Source organism: Siniperca chuatsi, linkage group LG6 (assembly GCF_020085105.1).
Source record: "Siniperca chuatsi isolate FFG_IHB_CAS linkage group LG6, ASM2008510v1, whole genome shotgun sequence".
NCBI lineage: Eukaryota > Metazoa > Chordata > Actinopteri > Centrarchiformes > Sinipercidae > Siniperca > Siniperca chuatsi.
Window position 1 is genome coordinate 6748688 of NC_058047.1, and position 25070 is coordinate 6773757.

General features: G+C 39.8%; 1 protein-coding gene and 1 long non-coding RNA gene across 12 annotated transcripts in view; one reads left to right on the plus strand and one right to left on the minus strand.

Moving 5' to 3' along the window:
• The window catches only part of LOC122878315 (discs large homolog 1-like protein), a 110464-nt gene that overhangs the window by 74646 nt on the left and 10748 nt on the right, over positions 1-25070 (minus strand). For 4 of the 11 annotated variants that reach the window (XM_044200980.1, XM_044200979.1, XM_044200981.1 and 1 more), the window contains 2 exons: positions 5570-5911; positions 1040-1162 (listed from right to left, as the gene is read on the minus strand). The exons of 2 other annotated variants lie outside the window; for them this stretch is intronic. In XM_044200980.1, the coding sequence (XP_044056915.1) occupies positions 1040-1162; positions 5570-5911 (465 nt within the window). Of the gene's footprint in view, positions 1-1039; positions 1163-5569; positions 5912-14677; positions 14910-23879; positions 24022-25070 lie in introns of those variants that run through there. 5 more of the 11 variants (XM_044200984.1, XM_044200985.1, XM_044200989.1 and 2 more) reach the window with 4 other exon arrangements.
• On the plus strand, positions 6025-12598 carry LOC122878320. The gene is made up of 2 exons (XR_006378449.1): positions 6025-6066; positions 12235-12598. It is a non-coding gene; the product is annotated as an uncharacterized LOC122878320 (long non-coding RNA).

Consider the following 25070-nt stretch of genomic DNA (forward strand, 5'->3'; position numbering starts at 1 on the left):
AACTGCCTCAGTTCTCTCCCCACTCTTATTTACTTTCTTTCTTATAAGCATTCTTTATACAGACTCAAAAAAACTCAGCAGCACGAGATGGTAGGTAAAAGGCAATAAGTTAGAGCCGAAAACAAATTATTCTGATGCTTTTTGATCTTATTTAATTCAGTATAAAGTGAAGGCGGGATTGCACACAGGTCTATTCCTTGTGTAATCGCCTACTTCACATCCATGTCAGACCATGTATACAGTACAAAAAGACACAAACTGTCATGTTAGACAAACATTTCAAAAATTAGCATTAGCATGCTCTGTGTTAATGTAGTCCAGAGAACCAAAACCAGAAGATACAAGCGCATTATAGCTGCATTTTGGTTCTGGCTTCAGGACATTAGTGCGATACAGGAGGTTATGGGGAAGTAGATTTATGTTAAGTTATTTAGATAAAAGCAAAGAGTAAGCATGCTGCGTACTGGTCTCCTAAAGATGCTATATGAAGCATTTTTTAAATGTCAGCATAATGAACAAATCATTGTAAAATGAATTATGTTACAAGGTGTGTTACAAAGGATACATTGCAGCTATACCTTGTCACTTGTTAATGGTATTGATTCTCTATGTCTCCTTTTCTAAGATTATAAACATGTTGGACATTATTTTTCCTTCAGTTTCCATCCCTTGCACCATCTGCCACTGAGACCTCTGACACTTTTCCTCTGCGCAAATGCAGCGCAGAGGAAAAGTGTCCTATCAAGGTTGTCTATCTTATCAACAATTTATTTATGTTAAAATGCTACATGGAACACCTTAAAATTTTTCTGTGAGGTGTTGAGGCACGATGTCTGTGAATTTCAACCGACAACAACAATTGCCACGGATTCAAGAATCTTGGGCAATCTGCAGAACTGTCTCACGAAATACAAGAAACGAATGAATTAAAAAAGAAACTGCATGCTCATATAACCTGAACTTCACAGACGAGAAACGACATCATGTCACAAGTGAACAAAGCTATGAATGCATGCAACGGGCTCAGAGGCGGGGTTACCTGGTAGTAGGGGTGGCTTTGTGAGTAGAGGGAGGAGAAAGGAGGGGCCGGGACTTCGTTCAGCCTCTCTCCCTCTGGGTGAGGCCACGCCTCGTCATCAAAGGGAACCTCAGGAGATTCTACCTACGATGTACAGACAGAGCTCAGCACGGTGCAACACACACACACACACACACACACACACACACACACACTGTGGCACACACTAATATGTAAGATGCACTGCAGTCTGATTATTGCACAGGTGGCAGCCTGACTCTAACACAGTTATGTATAATACAATTATTTCTTGTGGTTACCAATTTTTACAAAGCAAAGGGAGACAATGTAGCTGCGTGAGACAGAACACAGTGTACATGTCCACAGCTCTTGTCTGTGCAAATAACCAACTCTATATTTTGGGTCCTTCATTCAGGCTTGAGCAGGAGGTCACTGACATTCAATGGCCATTAATTAATTTAACTCAAATATTCAGATAATAATATATTGACGACTACTGCCTTACAAGGGCATATAGCATTAAGTACAGAAAGTTACAATGAAGTTGAGAAAAAAGGGTTTGACGTTTTAAGGCTTCTTACCAAAGTGTGAAAGAGCTATATAACTTGTACTGTTAATTTTATGCCTTTATAGGCAAGAAAGTCAAGTCAAGTCAATTTATTTATTTGTATTTATTTATTTATATTATATATATTAAAAAAAATGTGTCAGATAAAATCAGATAGTGTAGTCTGTGTTTGGACAATCCAAAGGGCATCTAAGCTAGGCTAGTCAGCTTTTAGCAGGACTAGTTTAGCTGGTGTTACTTTTTTTTCTCTGTCATAGTTGGATTTATCTACTGCCTTATGTATATATGTGGTATAAAAAACAATTGCTGAGATGTTGAAGCATCAAAATAGATTTTTTAATTACAGGAAACAGGTCGGAAAAGGTCTGCAAATTTGCTTTAGCTAACACAAGCTGTGACAGCATTCCGTCTAACCATAACTAGCTGGAGTGCATTCACTGTGGTTTGGTTTTGTAGCAAAATGTAAATTTTTTTTTTAATACACATTTATATGGCATAATATTTTTCATATGGTAAAAAGATGTAAAAACGTGAGATTCTAGTTTCCACAAAAATTTGAACAACTGTGTTTTTTTACTGCATTTTGGCTTTCCAGTACACTATTTTTAAATATTTATATGGGCCTATGTTAGGTCACAACACAAGATGATATGCATTATTTATATGTATATATGTAACACAAATGTGCACTTAAGCTGAATTACAGAGAGCAAGAAGGAGAACGTGTGTGTGTGTGTGTGTGTGTGTGTGTGTGTGTGTGTAAGACAGAAAGAAAGGGAAGAGAGAGAGGAAGAGAAGGGAACATGTACATGGGGAGAACAAGGTGGCAGGTCCATCTGTCATACAGAAGCAAAGCCAGATCCAGCACCTGTGGTCACACACATTCACATAAACACACGCACACACACACACACACAGACACATACATTTGGGAAGGAGGAGTTCTCAAAATAACCTAAATACCCAATTACACCTGCAGCAACACACACATTCACCACATACACCTCATCACAGATTGTCTATACTTGTATAAATGGATCTGTGATGATGATGATGATGATGATGATGGTATGGGCCAGGATATCAGAATCAGAATCAGAAAAACTTTATTGATCCCCGAAGGGAAACTCTTTGTTACAGCAGCTCGTCTTTACGTCAGTGCACACAGGAGAAAGTACTAGCAAAAAAATATATAATACAATACACTATAAAAACTATAAAAAACAGGTCAGAAAATAAATTAAGTACCAAGTGGGTATAAGTATAAAATAAAATAAGTGTGAAGTACCAAGTGGGTTTACCGGTTGATGATGATAATACAGTATAAATGCAATGTAATAATATAAGTAATAAGTAGTATTGCAGCAGCAGTAATGGAGGTATGAATAATAAATAGGAAAAAAAAAACAACTAAATATTGCACATGAGTGATATCGAGACCTCTAAGCCATGACGATGGAGTGAGAGATGAACCTCAGTGCTCATTTGTGAGTGAGGTTGAGTACAGATGGCATCCAACAAGGACTACAGCCTAAAACTCTTTAGCTGTATTTCCACAGAGAATACATATTTACTGTACATTGTTGCCGTACAGTAAACAGATCACAGATGGAAAGCTTTATTGATGGATGGATAGCTAAAACAATAAACATATTACGATAAGCTTATCATGTAATGCAATTTCACAAATGCATCAAGAAAAACACCAATATGGGCCTTACATGCCCTTTGCTGATTTCAACAGTGAAATGTTTAGGAATTAGAAGTGATGGGAAGGTGATATCCAACCACAAGGTGGAGCTACACACCAACATTTCCTTCACCACAATGACAAAATGAGCTGCTTCATTTAAGGCCATGGCTTTTCCAGCAGATAAACTTTGAACTTGTGACTGACAACTGAGTCAGTGCAGAGACAAGAGACAACGAATGACAGAGTATAATGACTTGTAACTGACACACCACTAATACACACACACTCCTCAGCTCTAACTGCCTGCAGCGTGCTGAAGGCTGTCGTAACTTACCCTATGTACACACACACTACTACTACTTGATTTAATAAAATAATACACTAACTGATAATCACTCATGCCAGAACTTAGAAAGGATGACATATGAGTGGGGGATGATACAAAGAAGACATACAGAAAATGACTGTGAAGAGACAAGAAGACATATACGGAAAACGAGAGGAAATCAAAGAAGCAGAGGAATCATGGGCCATTTTAAATCTTATTTTTAAATTTCTGTCAGCTGTTTTAAAAATCACTGTTAAGCCTCTTGTGGCTTATGGCTTGAAAAAACTAAGGTTTTCCTTGAGAGAATGACGGAGAATCCAGAGAAAAACCACTGGGTTAACAGCCCTTTGATCACCTTCTTTACTACCATGTAATTCAATGTGGTAGTAAGTAATTTGATATTCTTAATTAGCATATTCTTATGTAATTTTAATGGACTATGGGCCTGCTTTTGTTAGATCCCACATATTAGACCATATTAGACCAGAATTCTGATTTACCAGGCACCATTATTACCAGATTTACCAGAGGTGTGTGTCTTTGTGTGTGTTTGTGCGTATGTGAGAGTGTGTGTGGTCAGAGCTCTGCGAATACAGAGATGTAAGAACTAATCTGCAGACAGATACAGCCCAATCAACCAAAATAAAAAGATTACCAGGCTACGCTGTGCGATTATGAGTGTGTGTGAGAGAGATAGAGGGGGAAAAGAAAGAGAGACAAAGAGAGAGGGAGCCAGACAGACACAGACCGAGTGCAGAACAGAGATAGTAATGGGCCTCATTACTAAAAAATGGGACAAGCATTCGACTGGATCCCTGCATGCACAGTTCCACAAAAGTATTCTCCTGGTACAAAGGAAAGCTCTGTGCATGGAAGCAAATTTAGGCCAGGATCCTTAACTTCTAAGTACTTTCAAAAAAGACATATCTGCTGCAGCCATATTGAAACAGTTCCCTCTACTTCTGACTGCACTTGAACTTAAAAAGGAGGTGCCTCTGCCACCTTGATCGAAACCGTGTAAAGCCAACAGCTTTAAAAATAGAAGTTGATGGCATTAGGACCGGACATTAGACCTGATAAATTCTGAAAAAATTACTTCACAATAGACATGAAGCATGTCACTGCTATTCACAACTTCTTTTATCTCTAACATGTCATCTTTTCAGGGACTGTGACAAACAGGCTTAATTTAAGCTTGACTGCATTATAATTTTGTAATTCATCCAGTGGCGTTCAAAAAAGGTTTTAAAAGCCCAGAAAACGGTATAGTCATTTAATTATCCGTGATCAAATTGTAAACAAAAGAATAGCCCTACAATAAAAAAAAATCAAAACACAAGATTGGCAACACTGTCTCCTAGAAATTACGATTATATACTACTAATTTGCAACAGCAAAAACATTTTGAAGGAAATATAATGCTGCCCTTTTTTTAATCAACGCAATAAACATTGTTAATGAATGTATTGTTATATTATTCTGGTGCTGGTAAAGGGTTGTTTACAATATTAATATTTTGTAAACAGGGCAGGAAAACTGGGCTGTCGTTTCAATTATGATCAATTGAAAGTTTTCAATTATATATGAATATACCTAAACACTTATGTGTTCAAAAATGATTCATTGGGCCTTTGAGTCAAAACTTAAAAATCACCAAAAGGTTTCATAACACAGCAGTAATATCTGTCCCCAAATACACAACATTTGTCACCAGAGTTATTTTGACATATGGACTGACAGACAGACTGGTAATCTTTGGGTGAACATGATGTAAGAGTGAGCCTTGAGCCGTGTGTGTGTTTCTAAAACAGAGAAAGACAGGTAGACAGTGTCAGTCAGCAGATGTGATGCAGAACAGATTGACAATGTCAGTATAATGTGTAAGCCACGTGTGTTTGTCCGTGTGTGTGTGTTTTTTGGCATACTGATGAATCCAGTTACCTGAGCAGGCGTGATGTGTGTGTGAGTGACGTATCCGTGAACGTGTTGAATCTGAGACAGCTGCCGCTCCGCCACCTGAACCAGCTCCGCACCCCGCAGGTCACCACGGCGACTAAGAGATCCGTCCCTCCCCAGTGATCGTTCTCTTGCTCTCTCCATGGTCCCGGCGCCCCCTCCCTCTCTCCTCCAGGTCCCCCCCTCTCTCTCCTCCCTCCCCTCCCTCCCCAGGGTCCCTCCGTCTCTTAGCTCTCTGGCTACTCCCATTGGGTGCTGATGGCAGGGGTGTTGGTGGAGTTTTGGGGCACCTGGTGACGCCCCTTCCTCTTCTTGATACCGATATTTCTATAGTGAGAAAGGAGGAGGAGGAGGCGAGGAGAGGAAACCAGATAGTAAAGAAGAAGAGGAAGGAAGACCAAGAAAGAAACAAGACAGAGTGACAGAGAAAATGACAAGAAAAAAGAAGACAGAGATGAGCAGACGGACAGAAAAAGAGAAAGGTTAGTTCGGAAGTAGAAAAGATTTAGTCAAGCTGGAAAAGAAGAAAGGATTAGTGCAAAATTGCAGCCAGCATAAAAGAGCATAGCAGAGTGTGTATGTGCATGTGTGTGTGTGCACGCATGCATGTGTTATGAGATGTTTTTATAGTACAGTTTGTGTGTGTAAGCACATGGGGCAGTCCAGGTGTACGCCCAGCATGGTAGTAATTGTTTCCTGAGCTTCCTGTATTGTACGTATGTGAATGTACAAAAATGCGCGGAAATACACACACACACACACACACACACACACACACTGGACTTCAAACAGAAGTTTTTAGGCAAAACGAGACGCAAAACTGAATGAGGACAGTGAGCAGGAGACAAGCCTGCATCCGGGAATTACTGTTTCTTTCTCTCTTCCTCATCTCTCTATACCTTCATCATGCATCTTTCCCTTCCACATCTCCGACTTGGACTACAGTATGTCTCACTATTTTCTCTCCCTCGTCTCATTCCACATTCCCACGCACTCGCCCTTGCTTCTCTTCGTCTTTTTGAAAAATTATTTGATGTTTTTTTTCTGCTTTACTGGACAGAGTACAGTGGAGAGAGACAGTGAAGCTGAGGGGGGAGGGACGACGGGTCTTAAGTTAGTTTTGAATCTGTGACATTGTGGTTACATGGTGTGCAACTTAGCCAGCTGAGCAGCTGAGAGGACAGCCCCTTCCAAGAAGTACACCGATGCACCTCATCATTTTAAATTGAGGTAAAATCCTTTAATCCCTCATTAATTTTTCCTTTTAAATGTATCCCAATAAGAAGAGGAGATACTGATAAAAAGAAGCAGATGAGTTTGAGGAGGATTTTTAAAGCTTCGAGACAAATGGGATGTTGATTCTCTGATCATATCAACAACAAGATAAAAGTGTAATTTCAGCTAAGACACAGCTAATATAATACGGTCACAAAACAACCCATCTAAGTAGAATCTAGTTACTCATTCAGTATATTTCAGGTATTGAACTCACAGCTTGACTTTAACTCAAGGTTAAAGGGACGCTTAACTCAAAATGAAAGTGAGAATGTACACTTTTTTGAAAAGCCCATTCAAAGGATTTGCAGCACTCGCATGGTTAGACTATTTGGCTGCTAACTGCATGTCAACCTCATTCTACCACAGTTAAACACTTATATGGAGAGAACACCAGTTGAGAGCCTTTTTTGCATTATAATGTAAAAGCCTAGTGATGTCAAAACAAGTGCTGTGGCAATTTTTAGTAATGTCAAACAGAAAGAAAATGGCACCAATAATACATGAGGAAAAGTAAGCATTATAAAGCTTGCTTCATTTTAGACACAAGAATGGAGAGTGACAACATCCAGTTTAGCCTGACATAAAGTATTATGTTGCTGTATAATGTAATTTTTATGTTGCAGCTCCTGAGATGTAATAGTTTCTTGTTCCTATAGTAAGATCCAAAAAACCTGTTATAATGTCAGGTTTACAGGGAAATTTGCATTGCATTTTGACAAGCAATAATTACATCATGACTTGTCACATACTGATCAGGTGAATCAAGGATAATTCTCTGATGTCATATTACTTTAATGTATCATTAAAGACTTCTGTCATAAATGAGAGATGTACATGAAGAGGAGGGAAGAAACTGAAGAGGTAGTGAAGATATACTTTTTACACCTTGACACAACTGAGAAATGTACAGAATGTACATGTAATGTAATGTAATGTATGCATTAGTACAGGGTAGGATTTACAAGCTATCGTAAGGCTGCAGGTAAAGTCAGAAATGCAGTGTTTCTGAACTGGAGTAAGGTTTAGGGTGAGATGTTATACATAGAGCTAAGAATTTAATAAGCAAGGCTAAACTAACACCACTATCGCACAAATACAGCCTGTAGCCTAAGAGAAAAGATAGATTCACCTCCCCTACAGAGAGCCAGCAGTCACACAGTCAGTCCCATTAATATGACATTTGACCTTTTGGCTTGCTAGCTCTCTAGGTAGGCAACAGAAAGCCAGAGCTGACTTCCCTGAGTGTGAGCGTGCACTTGTACTAATCAAAAACCTCCACTCACAATCACACTGTGGGGGGTGAAAAGCTGGTTCCTACAAGGTTAATTATTTAGTTTAGGGTAAAGAGGTTAGAATTAGGTTAGGGTTAGGGGTTCAGAAAAGGATCAGGGTTAGGCATGTAGTGGTACTGGTTACGGTTAGGGCAAGTTTCCAGGGAATGAATGTAAGTCAATACAATGTCCTAATGAACTACAAAACAAGTGTGCCTGTTTGATTTATCATATAGTTCCCCTGTGTCTCTAAATCAGTAACTACAGAGCCCACAGTCTTAATTAAACTTCTTTCCCAAGAGAGAATTTAGACATTTTGTTCTCAGGGCCAGAATGTTTAAAAAAACACTGTTATTGGTATTTTTCTTGTCATGAGTTATTTAGTAACAAACTTGAAGAATCCTTGATTCAAAAGACTTTACACCAGTTAATTCAAGATGTGTGATCAATCCATGATGTTTCCAAACTCATGCCTTAACATTAACACTTACTGACAGCAAGCTTATCAGAGCAAGATCAGTGAAACATTAAAGCACTATCACTACATTTGACCCTACACTGCAGCTGACTGTCATCTTGGTCAGCAACTAAATGCAAAATCTATTCTAGAAATTATGTCTTGGGGCAGGGAGTGGGCGGCTGCTTTGCACAGGAGAGCACTTCTGTGCAGAACAGTATCAGCTAATTCCTGCAAATTCAAATAGACGTGGCTATGTGTGCTCTCCCCCTGCTTCCCCTGCTGCATACTTTAACCTCATTTAGACTGATTGGGAGTAAACACTGCTCTGACAAAATTAACTGATCTGAACCCGTCTCATGACCTTCAGCACATTTCATTTCCTCTCCGCCTCTCGCTCTGATCTTTTCATTCACTGTCGACTCGCTAATTAGTCAGAAAGGCCTCAAAATAATCTTGAAAGCAACAATTGAACAGCCAGGCACTAAGACCCTGAAGAGACTCTGGCTCACACTGTTGTCACAACACTGCTGCTACTGCCCTCTGCACTCACACGCATGCACACGCATACACACACGCATGCACACGCATACACACACACACACACATACACACACATACATATAGTCAGCCATAATCCTATATTAGGCGTTTCATTTTCACATGGCACAAGAACACCTCTGAATGAATTAATGCATGAATGGACAGAGACACCAAATATGTCTGTTTCTACATCACAGTGTGTACGTGTGTGTGTGTTTCTGCTTTGTCGACTAGCAAGAGCCACACACACACAGAAACACACACGTACACACTGTTGCTGTCATGTGTTAGTGTGTCAGGCAGTCTTGTGTAGCCAGAGAAACGTGACTAGATTGGGAGCAGATTCAGCATCCTAGTACATGTCTATGTGTTAGTTTGTATCTGAGCGTGTGCGTGTGTCTGTGTGTGTGTGTGTCAGAGTAAAGCCAGGCGTTAGTCACGCTTGGTGAAATATGAAAGAGCTGGGGATCCTCTGCCGTAAGGGATTTCTCACACACACACACGTGCCTTCATCTCTCTCGCTCTTTCTCTATATCTTTTCATTCTTTCTGTCTCTCACATTCTCTCTCATGCTTTAATGGCATGAAGTACTAAAGTACTTACTGCCAAATGAAGAACATCAGTGAACAGCCAATCACTAAATCACTAAATCAGTGGACACGTTTGTCAAAGGAATTCTAACAATGCAGTCATAATGTATGATTTACTGTAGGTGCATTATTGGCACAATTTCTTTCCCACCTAGTATAATAAACTACAATATATTATTCAGAAATTTCAATTTGTCAATTTTGCACCCCACAAATCTCTGATAGTAAATATCCAGTGCGTGTTTTGATTCCTTTTTTTTTTGTTCCATCACACCAACCTCTCTGAACATAGCTAATACTATATGGTGATATAATATAACTGAATGGTGCAGAATTAAAGAGAAACACTAGCCACTTGGCCGGGGTATTTGCAGTTTTTAGAGCGCTAAAATTCAGACTTTTTAAAAACTTAACCAGTATCCACATGGAATTGAAATCTAAGATCAACAAAAAGCTGGAAATGTTCTTTAAACTTCTAAAACTTATGATTGGAAGTATAAACAGAAAAAACAGCAACAGAAAATGAATTATTCAAAAGCAGATGTGGTGAAAACAAGTAGCATAACATGGCTGAAAAAGTCAGACATCCAACTACAAAGTTATTTTTAATGTTTAAATTGAAAGTTTGTCATAAATATATTTATTAAATCTGAAGCATGTGACGGTTTAAATATGTTTAAGGAAGTGCAGAAATATTTAAAGCTTGAGAAAAAGAAAGCCTTAACTGACTTCACCAAGGCTTCAGTCAGTAAAGAGTCTTCAGTAAAAATACACAGACCTGAGCAGAAAGAGAGGAACAGATTCATCTATTTTGAATGTGTTGAAATGTCTGACCTAGTTAAGGTGTGTTTGATTTATCTTCTCAGGCACTTAAACAGCCTCAGCAATGGACACATTGCTGGCAAGGTAAAATGAATGTAGTTCACCCTCATGTATATAAAATGCACTCTCCTCTCCCCTCTATGCACTGTTTGTGTTTGTTATGCTTGTCTCTCGTCTTGTATCTTATGGTTTACAAGTGATTAAATCAAACTTTACACTTACACTGTATGTTTTCTGTGTCGGTGTCTGCTCACTCTCCAGGGTGCTAATCAATTCCAGTACTTTTACAATCACTGGTTTTATTCTTGGCATATTACTTGAGTAAGAAAATACACCAAAATATGCTGGAATAAAAAAAGTACTATTATTTTCAGAGTCATTTTTCCATTAATTGCAAGGTATTTTGTGATTCTTATTTGTCCAAGAGTCAAATAAAGAAAAATATAAATATCCTTTATCTTGCCATACACATGTTGAATGTTAACTGATTTACACTTGTTTTTGCACAAGTTGGAAGTGCTAACGTTAGCTGATTCTAGTGCATTATGAGTACAACTACAAATTGCTGCATTATTACACCATGCTGCATTTCCTGCAACATAGCGTTCCAATATTTAGTAGTTGGAGTCACTACATTTTGCTGTATCAGTACTAGCCTTTTGTGAAGGTTGGTCACACTTTTGAGTGCCAACTACAGTCTGCCACTGTGTAAACACTAGTATGTACACTGATGAACAGCGGGTCCATACTTCACTGTCAGCAAGTCAGGACAGTTGCCTGTGCATAACACAGACATAATACACACACTTCATTACATACTGTACATGACACTAGTCAGCAAGATACAGTAGGGTTCAGTAATAAGTATTTTACACACCCCACTGGCCTATTTGTGTGGAAGATTGGTAAAATATATACAAAATGTGATGTTCAGTAAATCCAGCAAACTGACAGACAGACAGTTACAAATGTTAAGTAAGTGGCTGTTCATCTAAAATAGTTAAAATATCCTTAGTTACACCAGCATCATTATATCTCATAATATAAACTCAACACTGAAATTACTAAAAAGTCTGTCATCCCACTCAAGACACTGATAATGCCACTCAACAGGACCTAGTGTTTTTCTTTTGCCATGCGATTAGAGTTACACAGTTTAATTTAATTGTTACTTTAATTGTGTTAATTTATTTGTGTCAATGCAAAGACAACACTTCCTTGTTCAAAAGATTAGCGAGTGACTAAAAGTTTGATAAAAAACAGGTCTACGTTTAGACATTTTTCTGCACTATTTTGTCACTGGATTAGTTTTAAATATTCCAAAGCAAGACATGGACAAAAAAATGCAGCCAGAAGTGAACTAGTTAAACATACAGGTGCAGGCGAGTCAAGGTAAGTATTGCCTCGACCCAAGCCATTCCTGGCGTGTGGAAATACAGAATACAACGCAAAGCTGACACTGCAGAGTCTGAGCAGGGTCTCTTTCAACACACAAGCAGATGGAAGTCTGCAAATGGATGATGGTAGTTGACCAACATGACCATCTCTTAAAAGTCTCATCTACAGAGCAACTTATTATACTCAGGACACACTCACTCGTTACCCTCTCCAGCTATACTTGTAGATGACAAAACCAGTGCTCCTACTGTGTCAAACACTCATGTTGACTCTTTCTTTCTCTCTCTATAGCTCCAGCCTAGCAGTTGTCTCTCGGCCTGACTCCATCTAACAGGCTGTCATGGTGAGGTGATCTAATAGGACAGAAGTGAAGTCCATACAGTGTATTATGGCCTAACTGCTGAACTGGACAACAGCATACCCATACATGCACACATACAGAAATACACACAGTCCAATGGTCCTACTGTATCTTCTTATATTACACTACTGTACATGAATTTCTCACAGGAAATTGAACACCCTCCTCTCTGTCTCACCCTCTTTTAATTCAAATCAGTGAAATTACATCAGCGGTGTGACTGCTAACCTAATATAACATCTTTAAACCAGTAAACAAAATGTACTTTTTCAAAATAAATATATTGACATTTTCTTTCTGTGTCCCTCACCCTATTTCTCAAGCTTATGTCCAGTTTTCACTGTGCTAATTAGACAAGTTTATAGACCCATTTATGAAGCCATTTTTGGGTTAGCTGTGTGTTTAATGGCTATTCAAAGACGCAGCACAGTGTACCAACAGTTCCTCCACATCAAAGGCACAGTTCCTTAAGCACTTGGGTGGAACTTTAATATTTCATGTATTGATTTTCCACTCAACAGTTTCAGAGTACTTTGCAAGATGCTGATTGCATATTTTAGCTTAGCTAATTCACTTAACATGGCCTGATGTTATGTAATTAGTGAGCCGGCATACTCGTAAGGGATATGGTGATATTAATTTAATAATGGGTCAAGGACGCCAGAGACCTGTCAAGAGACTACAGTTTTCACTTTCATAATGGAATAACTGTGAATTTAAGCCAGCTTCAATTACTAGAATATGGATTTACTAGGGAGAAAAATGTGCAGAGGAATCTTATTTTTAACCAAACAAATACATGGGTTAGAGACACATAACATGGGACACATGAGACCCATCGGTCTATTTTCTACCTGCTTATCCACTTCAGGGTTGTGGTTGTTTGAGTCTATCCCGGTACCCACCCACAGTGCCAAAGGGTTATCTACTGCAATTGACCTAAACTTTTGTCTTAGTTAATTATGTCCTTGGACTGTTGGAAGAAAAGCAGAGCACCAACACAGTCACAGGAAGAACATGCAAACTCCACAGGCCCCAACTGGCTGGCAAGTTTGAGTCCAAGATATTCTTTGCAACAGTGCCACTCTATCCACTGCACCACTGTGCCACCATCCACTGAGTTACATGGCTAACTTGCATATGAAAGTGGAAATAAATGCACATGGAGATACTATGGCTGGATATCAAACCTCAATATCAAAAACTGAGAGTTAAAAAAAAAAGATTTGATCAGATAGTTTCTTCGAAAGCAGCTTGTGTCTAGACAACATTAAGCATTTGAGATGTTTGGCGTCTCTATGTGGCAGTAAACAATGGAGGTTATGGGAAGTTTTTTCTTAACTTTTGAATTTTTAACAGAAACAATACAATTCAATACAGAGGCTATCAATCCTCACCGCTAAATAGAAAATAAACAATTTATCGACTATCTTCAAAATTAAGCTTCAACAATTTTGATAATTGAATAATTTTTTAAGAATGACTTATCAAACGTATGCTGGAACCAACCTCCCAAATGTGAGAATTTGCTGTTTTTTTCTGCTTTATATAATTGTAAATTGAATATCTTTGGACTGTTGGCTGGACAAAACAAGCCATTTGTAAGATGTCACCTTGGGCTCTGAGAACTTTTGATGGACACTTTTCATTATTTTGTGATATTTTAATAGGCTAAATGATTAATAATTAATAACAAAAATAACTGACAGATTGGTCAGTAATGAAAATAATCATTAGTTGCAGCCCAAGCCCAAGTATCTAATAGTAGTTCTAATTGTCAATAATAATTTATTTAAAAGACCAAAATTTACCAAGGACATCAAAATGAATTCAATAACTGTATAAAAATATTTATATTTAAACATTAAGTTACATTCTCTCTGTAATTTATTAATTCCATATGTGACATTTTTAGCAAAGATTGAAATAACTTTTAGTGGTGAATTCAAATGAATGGAGCATCAGATACCATAATTGCAGCAACAGGGCTTAGTATGAAGATGTTGGTGATAAACTGGCAATAGAGTTTGTAATATTAAATCAGAAAGAAGAACACAAACCTGCTTTTCTCTCTCCCTGTCTCTACCTCTCTAACAAACACACACACAGCTAGGACCCCCCCCCCCCCCCGCCGGCTACTAACTCTCACCTTAGTTTACCTCAACTCAGAGTCCTTTGACAAGCTTAGTCATTACCTCTTTCCTTCTCTCTCTCAGCACATTTTGCCTTAGTCAGTGTCTCTCTCTCTCTCACTGTCCATTACTTTACCTCTATCCCCTGCATGTCTCTCTCTCTCTCTCTCTCTCTCTCTCTCTCTCTCTCTCTCACACACACACACACACACACACACACAAAACAAAGCTCTCTACCTACCTTGCATCCAAACATCAGAGATATGGTGTTGTTGGTGCATGCTACTTTGCAGTGGCACAACATGTGGCTAACGTTAGCTAGCTGGTCCCGCGCTGGGGGGGCATCCTAGTCTTCATACACACATTTCACACTCACAACACACATCCACACACTCACACACACATGCACACACACATGCACATGCATGTGTTCTATCAACCGCGCTCCATCCCGTCCCACAATACCCCACTCTGCTGGCCCCCACCGCCCCCCGCCCTCCCCCCCCACCGCCTGGCTACGGTCCTCAGCTGTGGCAGGCCGGTGTCCTCTCTCTCTCACTCTTCATCACTCTCATCTTCATCATCATCTTCATCTGTGTAATCCTCATAGCTGGTCAGGATGCAGGGAGCAACATGGTCACTGTCTGCATGTGCGTCAGTGTGTATGTGTCTGAATGTGTTAGCACATGTGTTTGTGTTTGTGTGTTCAGTGTGTTGTTGTTGTCAGCATGTGTGGGTCAGCCTGTGTGTGTGTGTTTGTGTGTGTGCACGAATGAATAGATGTGTGTGTGCATGTAAGTGTGTGCATGTGTGTGTGTCAGTATGGACGTGGTCTCTCTTGTCCTCCTCTGCAGCAGCAGTCCCAGTCCTCTATCTCCTCTCTCACTGTGTGAGTGTGTGCCTCTCTCGTTCTATCGCTCCCCTTCTCTCTTGCTTTCTTTCTCTCTATCTGTGTGTCTCTCTCTCTCTCTCTCTCTCTCTCTCTCTCTCTCTCTCTCTGGCTTGCTCACTCTCCCTCGCTTCGCTCCACTGCCTCTCTTGGCCCGCCTCTTAACAGCAAGATCAATGAGAGACAGAAAGAAAGAGAAAGAGAAGGAGAGACCTGCACACTGAGGTGGAGGTAGGAATAAAAATGTGTCGTCTCTCTAGTGTCCCCCTATCTCTCTCTCTCTGTTTCTACCTTCTGCAGTGATGCTCTGCCTTGTATAGTCATACACCAGTAAACACACACACACCCACACACACACACACACACACACACACACACACACACACACAAGAGCGAGGAGGAGGGGGGTAAGGGTACAGTATTATACGGGCTAGTGAAGATTGAATTGACCAAATATAACATTGGTGGAGAGAGAGGGGTAGAGAGACATAAAGAGTGAATGAGTGAGGCAGAGACAATGTTGTTACATCACCCAAGCCATTATCTCCCAAAAACACACACACACACACACACACACACACACACTATTGGGGTGACTTGTTCAATTGACATTTGAACACAGCATTGTTGTTGTGCGGGCAGCGGGACGACAACTTTGGCATCAAGTCATTTAAACAACAGGTGATGGGACACATGATCAGAAAGTGGCAGAGATGCTGTGAAAAATCATCAACGTTCCCATTAAACCAGCACTGGACAACATAAAAATGCACAGATATTACTCTACCACAAAGTAGGGTGTCCAATCCACACTAACTGAGATGCCACAGATTTGCCCTGTTTGCCAAAATGTCAGTGTAAGCAGGCATTCATACTGTAAACAGCACTGCATTAAAACAACACAAAGGGCTCTGTTGGTGGTGGTGTGTTGCCTCAGGTATCGGTGAGACATGAATAATCCAGGAAGTCCAGTTGGAGTAACAGATCCATGAGACTGAAGGCATATCAAGCACCAAAACACACTATAATACTCTGAGACAGGATATTACAGCTCTGGAAAGTTATCACGGCAGCAATTGTTTCATCTTTCGCTGCAACAATCGCAAGGTAAACAGTACACATACACCGTTTACGTTACAAAGTAATCTGCCAAGAATGTGTGTACTTGCATGTATTTGATTTGCCACTGCTGCACCTTGCCGGAAAACGTCACGCTGCGTTGCATTTTTTTCAGTCTGAACATGGCCTTAGGTGTAAGTTACAAGCAGGACATCATCTCTGTATCCAATTATTAAGAGTGCGTACAAAGCTGCCTTCTTAACAGCAGCCAAAAAGCACTTTATCTGAATGAACAATCACGACTAAGCCTATTTAAAACCTGAAAGATTTCATAACAAAATAAAGTTCTAGTATATATAAATATACAGCACATAATATACAGTACATAACATAGGCTACTGTTTTCCGCTGTATACTGTATATATTAAGGTAAATACAATGTACCCACTGCTACAGTAGGTTATTAAGTTTTGATATACTATTACTAGACGACGACGACCAAACTATAAGTTTGCCAAAGAAATCCCAAGTCAGTAAATTTTGCACCTAGGTGCTCACCGCTTATCACATACTGGGTTCTTACTTAAATATTTCCCGAAACATTTAACACTTTATATGGTGTTAAACTCCTTGTGACCACAACAAGTGAAGCAATTTAACTTTGTGTGAATTTGTCCACATGCTATCTATGTGAACTTTAGAATGTCAACTGTCAACCAATTTAAATATGCCACAGATTTCTAATTTGTAACACAAATGTTAGCTGAACAACACAACATTGGGCATTGTTTCTAGAGTTATGAGCTCACTATTATACATGCAACTGGGGGTGGAGAGGAGATGAGAGGAGAGGAGGAGAGGAGAGGAGAGGAGAGGAGAGGAGAGAGAGAGGAGAGGAGGAGAGGAGAGGAGGAGAGAGAGAGGAGAGGAGAGGAGAGGAGAGGAGAGGAGAGGAGGAGAAAAGAGGATTTATGGGGGATAAAGGGCAGAGGAAGTCAAACAAATCAATGCACACTCTTCAACTGAGGCGCTTGATGCTGACGGCTGGGCCATCTGGACCATCACACACACAGACACGCAGACCCAAACACACACAGTAGTCTCTCTGTGGTTGTCTCTGTCTTCTCACCTCGACTGGAAAACAAACAACACAGCATGAGAGAGAAGAAGACAGAGAGAGGGAAACAATGTGCGAGAAAGCAGAGGGTGAAGCGAGGGAAACAAGCAAAGAGAGGGTGATTTTAAGGTCACTGATGGGGAACAGGCAGGGGGAAAGTACTGAAAGATGGAAACGTGGGGAAAGACAAGGAGAGACAAGCTACAGGGGTCTCTAAAGTAATTTCATAAGCTTACTGATAAAGTAATCAATCCACAACCCAAGACTATTCCACAAGTTAGATTTAAAGCTGGTAATCAGTAATGAGACATTATTTTTAGAAGGATTTACAACTGTACAGAGATAAAAGATGCACAGATAACAAGCCTGAAGGAGCCAATTAAGTCTAGAAGTTGATGCAGGTAGACAAGTCGTATAAATAATACAATGACATGAAAGGATATTCTGAGCACAGCAGGGACTTCTTGAAAAACCTTCTAATGCACAAACTTACACATGTAAAACTTTGTGTGTGTTCTGTGTAAAGGATTAATAATTAATGAATAATGGATGTATTAACCATGTTGCAAAGCTTCAAATCTCTCTGTACACCAAATGTTTATAAAGTGTTCTTTATTTAGACATGACATAAAAGATTTTCATGGGGGGAACGGTGTATTTTGCATTCACCCTCATTAAGATATTTAGCAATGTTTCTTGTTGTGCTAATATTTTTATTCTTTGGATGTAAATGTTAACTTAATCTGGTCCAATTTTAAACCAGTAATCCATTAGTAATCTTTTCTGTCTTTGTTGGAGTTCACTTGTTTGTTGGTGACATTTTTGGTGCTCTATGCTTGCTTTCACATCGTGAATATCACTCTTCAAACATTGAGGCCAACTACCCAAATAAGCATTTACTGTGGGCATAAGAGTTCTTTCTAGATGGGTTTCGAAGAGTAAATGTAAGAGCTTTCAGAAAATGCATACAGGTTCTATTGATGCATGACAATATAAAAAGGAGCATATTATTATGAAAATGTTCTGGATTCGGACACCAACTTTTCTGACATGTTTTTGTTCTTGGATTTTATATAGAAACCTCAAATTGGATTCTTCTGGAATAAATCGGGGAGTTATTTTTATGTTTTCAAAGAGTCAGCTTTGGGTCAAGCGCCAGTCTTCCAAAAGTCTTGGCTTGCGTGATAAGCTAGCTGTCCTGAGACCAGCTATATGAGTCCCTCTGTGTTTGGCAAGGAACAGATGGAGATCCTGCTGATGTGTGTGCATGCGCATGTAAACACACACGAAAAATAAACCAATACATTCCTACATCTGGGATAGCCACGGGCATTCTGGCTCATAAAAGATAATGTGAGTGGAAAGATAGACTATAATATATCACAAACCAAATTACTGAAAGATAGAAAGAAAAGATAAAAGAAATAATGAAATAATATGAGAAAGGAAAAAAAGACAGGAAAGAAAGGAATGAATGAGATAGAAATGGGGGAGAGAGAGAGACAGAGAAGGAAAGAGAGGGAGAGATGCTACATCATGAGCCTAGCAGGCATGCACTACATGTTAACATTAGTAGGTCAGCCAGCACAGAAATAACTACACTGTGTGTATGTGTATGTGGTAACCTCATACACTCACTACTCACCAATCAGATTCTTCTACACAGTAACCAATCAAAAAAGACTCCATACATCAACATTTCAAATATGGTCACATGATCTGCTTTTACCAGCTGTGTATTCAGTTTTCACATGAGTGAATTTCCCTCTATATATGTCTCTTCCTCTCTCTCTCTCTCCAAAATGCTGTGTGAGGACACACTGACTCCTGCTGAAACCTCGCAGCTACAAATGTACAGCCGCACAGCTTCAACTGTGCAGCAGAAAATTGCAGCAGTAAAGTCCATTAATTGTCATTTATTGAATATTTTATAATAATTAATTCCAAAGCAAATAGCAAAAGTGGAGTGTCAAGTCTCTTCAGAACAACAATTTGAGCACCCAACATGTTGGTATGTTTGTCATACATACAGTGCCGCTATGTGGCAAAACACAGACACTGCAGCACCTTGACAATGTTCTTTAAATATTCATTTTATCTCCATCATGTCTAACATAAAGCTGTATTTTTTTGTTTAAAGTTTTTTGCTGACATTGAGAGAGCCATGCAGGGGCCTACTGGAGCTGTAGTAATATAATATTGTATAAAATAGCAGTAATACATTGCAGTCTCTCTGGATCAGGATGTAGAAATAGAATGGCTGTAAACATATTTTGACTGTATAATGAATATTAATTACTAAACTCATTTTGGTTATAGCCAAATAATGTGAAAATAATGTGAAATACTTTTATGGACGTAAATACACTGAGAGTGAAAACTTGAGGACAAAATTATCTTAAGCTTTTCCACTGTCAATCTCAACAAATCATAATATCTACCACAACTGTTGCATTTATACTACTGGCAGCACTACAGAGCAGGACAAGAGGGACAAGGTCAATTTTTTAATCTTTTTGACTCCCATTCACAATACACATGTAGAATGGCCCTGAGCTACTCTCTAAACTATCCTGACAGGCAAGGGTCATGGGGTCACAAAGCCACGGTGACTCTAAGCTAGCTCTTTAATTTCCCCCTCCTGAAAAATCAATGAAAAGAGTAATGTGAACTCAAATGAACTCAGTTGACTGCCTTGTCGTTTGTGTGTGTGTATACTGTAGGTTGGTATCTCTGTATAAATGTTTGTGTGTAGGTCCAAAGAGATTAGTCGTCTGCTTAATGGTATTAACTGTTCTGGCTGAAGTCAGGCATGACATGGGCTGAACAATTTAATGTTAGCTTGCTAGCCTGTTAGCTTGACCAGGAGTGAGAAAGAGGAGGTCACAAAGCTAACTAATTCCTGTTCCTGTGAAAACAGTGAATACAGTGAACAACAAAATTAGCTAAGGAGAACTTAACTCTCTGGCCTCTCTTTTTTTCTAGATATGAACAACAGCCTTCATTACAAACTGCTACTACTACTACTCTTGTTCATAAGGCTATCAGCCCCACCAGAGTGTTGATATCCTGCTTGCACCTTATTTTTCAGGGACAAGCACTGGCAAGTCCTTTGCCTCCAGAGTTGACCCTGGCCACGTTGGGCTGATTGTGTCTGAGGTCTGGGACCTGATAACCAAACGTGAGCTGGCTCTTTCCCGTGACTGGCTTCAGGATTTGGCTTGGTTTCGGGGATTTGGACTTGGATGGATTATGCTGAGAAACATTTAGCAGCATTCTAGCTAGCTTTGGGCCAATTTGAGTGACTAATGGCATTTCTCACTTACTACAGTAGGGTACCTTTTTCATAGCAAGGACCCTCAAACAAAAATGCAGTAAGCCACACATATTGCTATAATTTTTATGGTAAGTTGTTATGATTTTGTCTAGACTTAATCTTATTATAGTTATGTTGTCTCCAGGCCTGCGTCAAAGTAATGAATTTAACAACTGCTGACTCACTATGATGACCAGCTTCTCACCCCATCTTTAAGGGTCAGGGCATTAAAAAAAGTTGATACAACTTCGGTTTTCAGACACATTATACAATCTTCTGTTAATTATTTGGAAGTACAACTTGAATATTGAAATATTTTAACAGAAAAATTTTCAAATTAATTCACCCATGACCTCGAGGTTATTAAATCTACCTATATGCAAGGTATTGCATAATCAAAAAAAAAACCCCAAATAGAACAAGATAAGAGTCTTAAAAGTAAAGCAATTGAGCTGAATTGGTTTTATCTGCTTCTCTCATGTCCCTCATGCTTTCCATTGTGGTCAGTGTCAGGGTGAATGAGTAAAGTTAGTGTTCTTTAGTAATTTAGTGGAGTTTAGTGGTTTGCCTGTGAAGTTCAGAATAGAAGTAGTTGGGTAGCCACAACTCGGCCGGAGGGAGTCCGGTTTGGGAACCACAGGATCTCATCTCTGCTGTTTGCAGATGATGTCGTTCTGATGGCTTCTTCAAACCAGGACCTGCAGCATGCACTGGGACGGTTTGCAGCCGAGTGTGAAGCAGCTGGGATGAGAATCAGCTCTTCCAAATCTGAGGCCATGGTTCTTGACCGGAAAAAGGTGGTTTGCTCTCTTCGGGTAGGTGGGGAGTCCTTGCCTCAAGTGGAGGAGTTCAAGTATCTCGGGTCTTGTTCACGAGTGAGGGACGGATGGAGCGTGAGATTGACAGGCGGATCGGTACAGCGCCTGCAGTGATGCGGGCGCTGTATCGGACCGCTGTGGTGAAGAAGGAGCTGAGTCGAAAGACAAAGCTCTCGATTTACGGTCAATCTACGCTCCTGCCCTCACCTATGGTCATGAGCTCTGGGTAGTGACCGAAAGGACAAGATCGCGGATACAAGCGGCCGAAATGGGCTTCCTCCGCCGAGTGGCTGGGCGCTCCCTTAGAGATAGGGTGAGGAGCTCAGTCACACGGGGAGCTCGAGTAGAGCCGCTGCTCCTCCACGTCGAGAGGAGCCAGCTGAGGTGGCTAGGGCATCTGATCCGGATGCCTCCTGGACGCCTCCCTCGGGAGGTGTTCTGGGCATGTCCCACCGGGAGGCGGCCCCGGGGAAGACCCAGGACACGCTGGAGGGACTATGTCTCTCGGCTGGCCTGGGAACGCCTCGATCCCCGGAGGAGCTGGAGGAAGTGTCTGGAGCGAAGGAAGTCTGGGAGTCCCTGCTTAGACTGCTGCCCCCGCGACCCGGCCCCGGATAAGCGGAAGAAAATGGATGGATGGATGGATGGGTAGCCACAACAGGGACTGGAACATTAGCAGGCAGCTATCAATAATGTTTAAGCCATAACCTTTGGCCCTGGACTAATTCCTCTTAATTGCTCAGTTCCTCTTGGTTGTCAGCCAGCCTCTGTGATTCTTAGCACCACTGATACACTTCTGTGGAACCATGAAAGAATCAGGGACTGGATCACAGTCTTTCAGAAGGATGTGACACATTTCTTGTTCCAAGATGATTTGGGAGATGCCTATAACACTGGTATGGATGCCAAGCTGTACTTTGCCTAAGATGGGCTTTGGAAACAGGTTGATACTGGCTAAGTACCAATGGAGGAAAACATACTCAGCACCAATACCAAAATGTAAAAATACACCATTGCACACCAAGTAAAAGTCCTGCATTTAAAATTCTACTTAAGTAAATAATTACTGTATATATATATAAAGTATTAAAAGTAAAAGTACTCATTTTGCAAAGAATCAGCCCCTGTGACTGATACAATAAATTACATTATTAATACTGATGCATCAATGTATAAGTAACATTTTACGCTGTACTGTAGCAGGTTGAGGTGGAGATAGTTTTAACTACTTTATATACAGTTAGCTAGTTTAGTCCAGTGGTTACCAACCTAGGGATCAGGCCCCTCACAAGTTCTGATCTGAATTCATTTTGGGGCTTTTCTCTAATCTCTCTTTGATTTTTCTGTGAAATATTGTTTAATTTGACCTCTTTGAGACTCAAACAGTTATTTAAATAAAACCATCTGAGAAGTTTAGAGAGGAAATGTCTCTTTGGTGTAATTGCTGCTAACAAATCATAGACATCTGAAATGTGACCCATTGTGAAGGAGCCCCAACTAGACAGTGATTTTTTTTTTGAGATCACAAGTCAAAATGGTTGGAAATCACAGGTTTAATCTTTACCAATGTAAACTATTTCATAAGATGATCATGTTTTTTATGTAAAATTTTAATCTGAAAAGTAATGAGTAACTAAAGCTTTCAAACTAATGTAGTGGAATTAAAAATTACAATATTTCCCACTGAAATGTAGTGGTGTAGAATTATAAAGTAGAATAAAATGGAAATACTCAAGTAAAGGACCTCAAAATTGTACTTAAGTACAGCACTTGAGTAAATGTACTTAGTTCAATTCCACCACTGCTAAATACTGTGAAAGAGAATGAGAAAGAAAATACAGAAAGTTTTTTGCAATGTGTTATTATGTTTTGGATGTTTTTTCAAAGTGTATTTATGTAAGGATCACAGGACATGTGCCTTATATATGTACATATAGATACTATGTAAACACACACCTTGGTTTCATTTTAAACAAGCTTTAAAACCAACCCAAATTGTGAATGCAAAAACACAGAACTAACAGAAAATGCACCCAACTGTACGCGATTTCACATACACCACACATTAATACACAGGTAATGGTCTGCTGGTTATTCATTACTGATGTTGATTTGAGCTCAGCTGTTCTTGCCACTCTCTACCATAACTACAAGACTCAGATCATTTTTCTGAGTGAACCACACCTAAAAACAGCAGGTGAGTCAAAGAATACATTTTAATTAAAGCAAGTGAAGGTACGTTACATTGATTGAGGATGCAGAATTGCGATGGTCCATCTTCACGTGTATCCCTCGTGCTGGCCCAGTAGGTGTCAGCCCTACTACAAGCAGGATTATCCAAAGACCTTCAGACTTAGTCCAATTCTTCAGAACAGATGTGGATCTTACAGAGCTGAGAGGACGTTTAACCTTTCGCTGAGGGTCTCATGAAGTGAGCTAACCTGTGACAGCAGTCCTACATTGCTGTGTTAGTCCTACTGCAGATATATAGTTCTAGGCTCAATAGTCCTACAGCTGCTTGGGAAGTTCTCTCCCTCCTCTCCTCTCCTCTCATGCCTTCTCCTGTGATTAATTTGTTAGCCGTGACCGCTCCTCACCGTTACACCACAGTGCCAGCTGGATAGTTGCACCGATGGATGGACCGGTGGAATGATGTAACATGGAGTTTCCTGGCAAAAGCAGTAAAATAACCCAGAAAAACTAGGTATGTGAGGAACTCGTGCTTAAGCACTCGCTTACAGACTTGATCTCTCTCTTCCTTCGGTCTTTCTGTGTGTGTCTCATTTTTTTCTTTCTTTTCTCCTCTTTGTCCATCTTAAAATAGCTCGACCTCTGTAAAGTCTATTAGCAGCCTAAGGTAAGCCTCTTAGGAGAGACTCTTGCTCTCTTGGAGCACGGGAGGCCGATGACACTCAGTAAGACCAAACAACAATCACACACTGATAAAGCCAGGGTGGGATTTAAGACTAGATATATTAGAGAGGAAAAGAGGATTGGGAAAGACAGAGAAGAGAATATTGATGGAAAGTAAAATCCACATACTGTATGTTTGACAACAATCTCCACAAGCATAGATATTACTGAATATATATGTCCAGTAGATGTTTGAAAACTGAGTATTCATTATTTGAAGGATTTTATTAAACACATCCATGAGTACTATACTGTAAGCTTTAGCTTTGATATTTATGTCATGATTAGAGGTGCTTGCAACCTATTAGATTGGCCTGCATTTCCTGGTTGAATTTATTTGTATCATTGTTCATATGTGAGCACTTGAAACTCACTGAATTTTTACGTTACTGTTAATTTAACCAAATGCATCTCTGATCAACCCAGGATATATTTTAGATGATTAGATGGTCCGTTAATTAGTGCATTTATGCCTGGATTTGGCCTTTTTATGCGTTTTTCTGTTTACCCAGAATGTACATG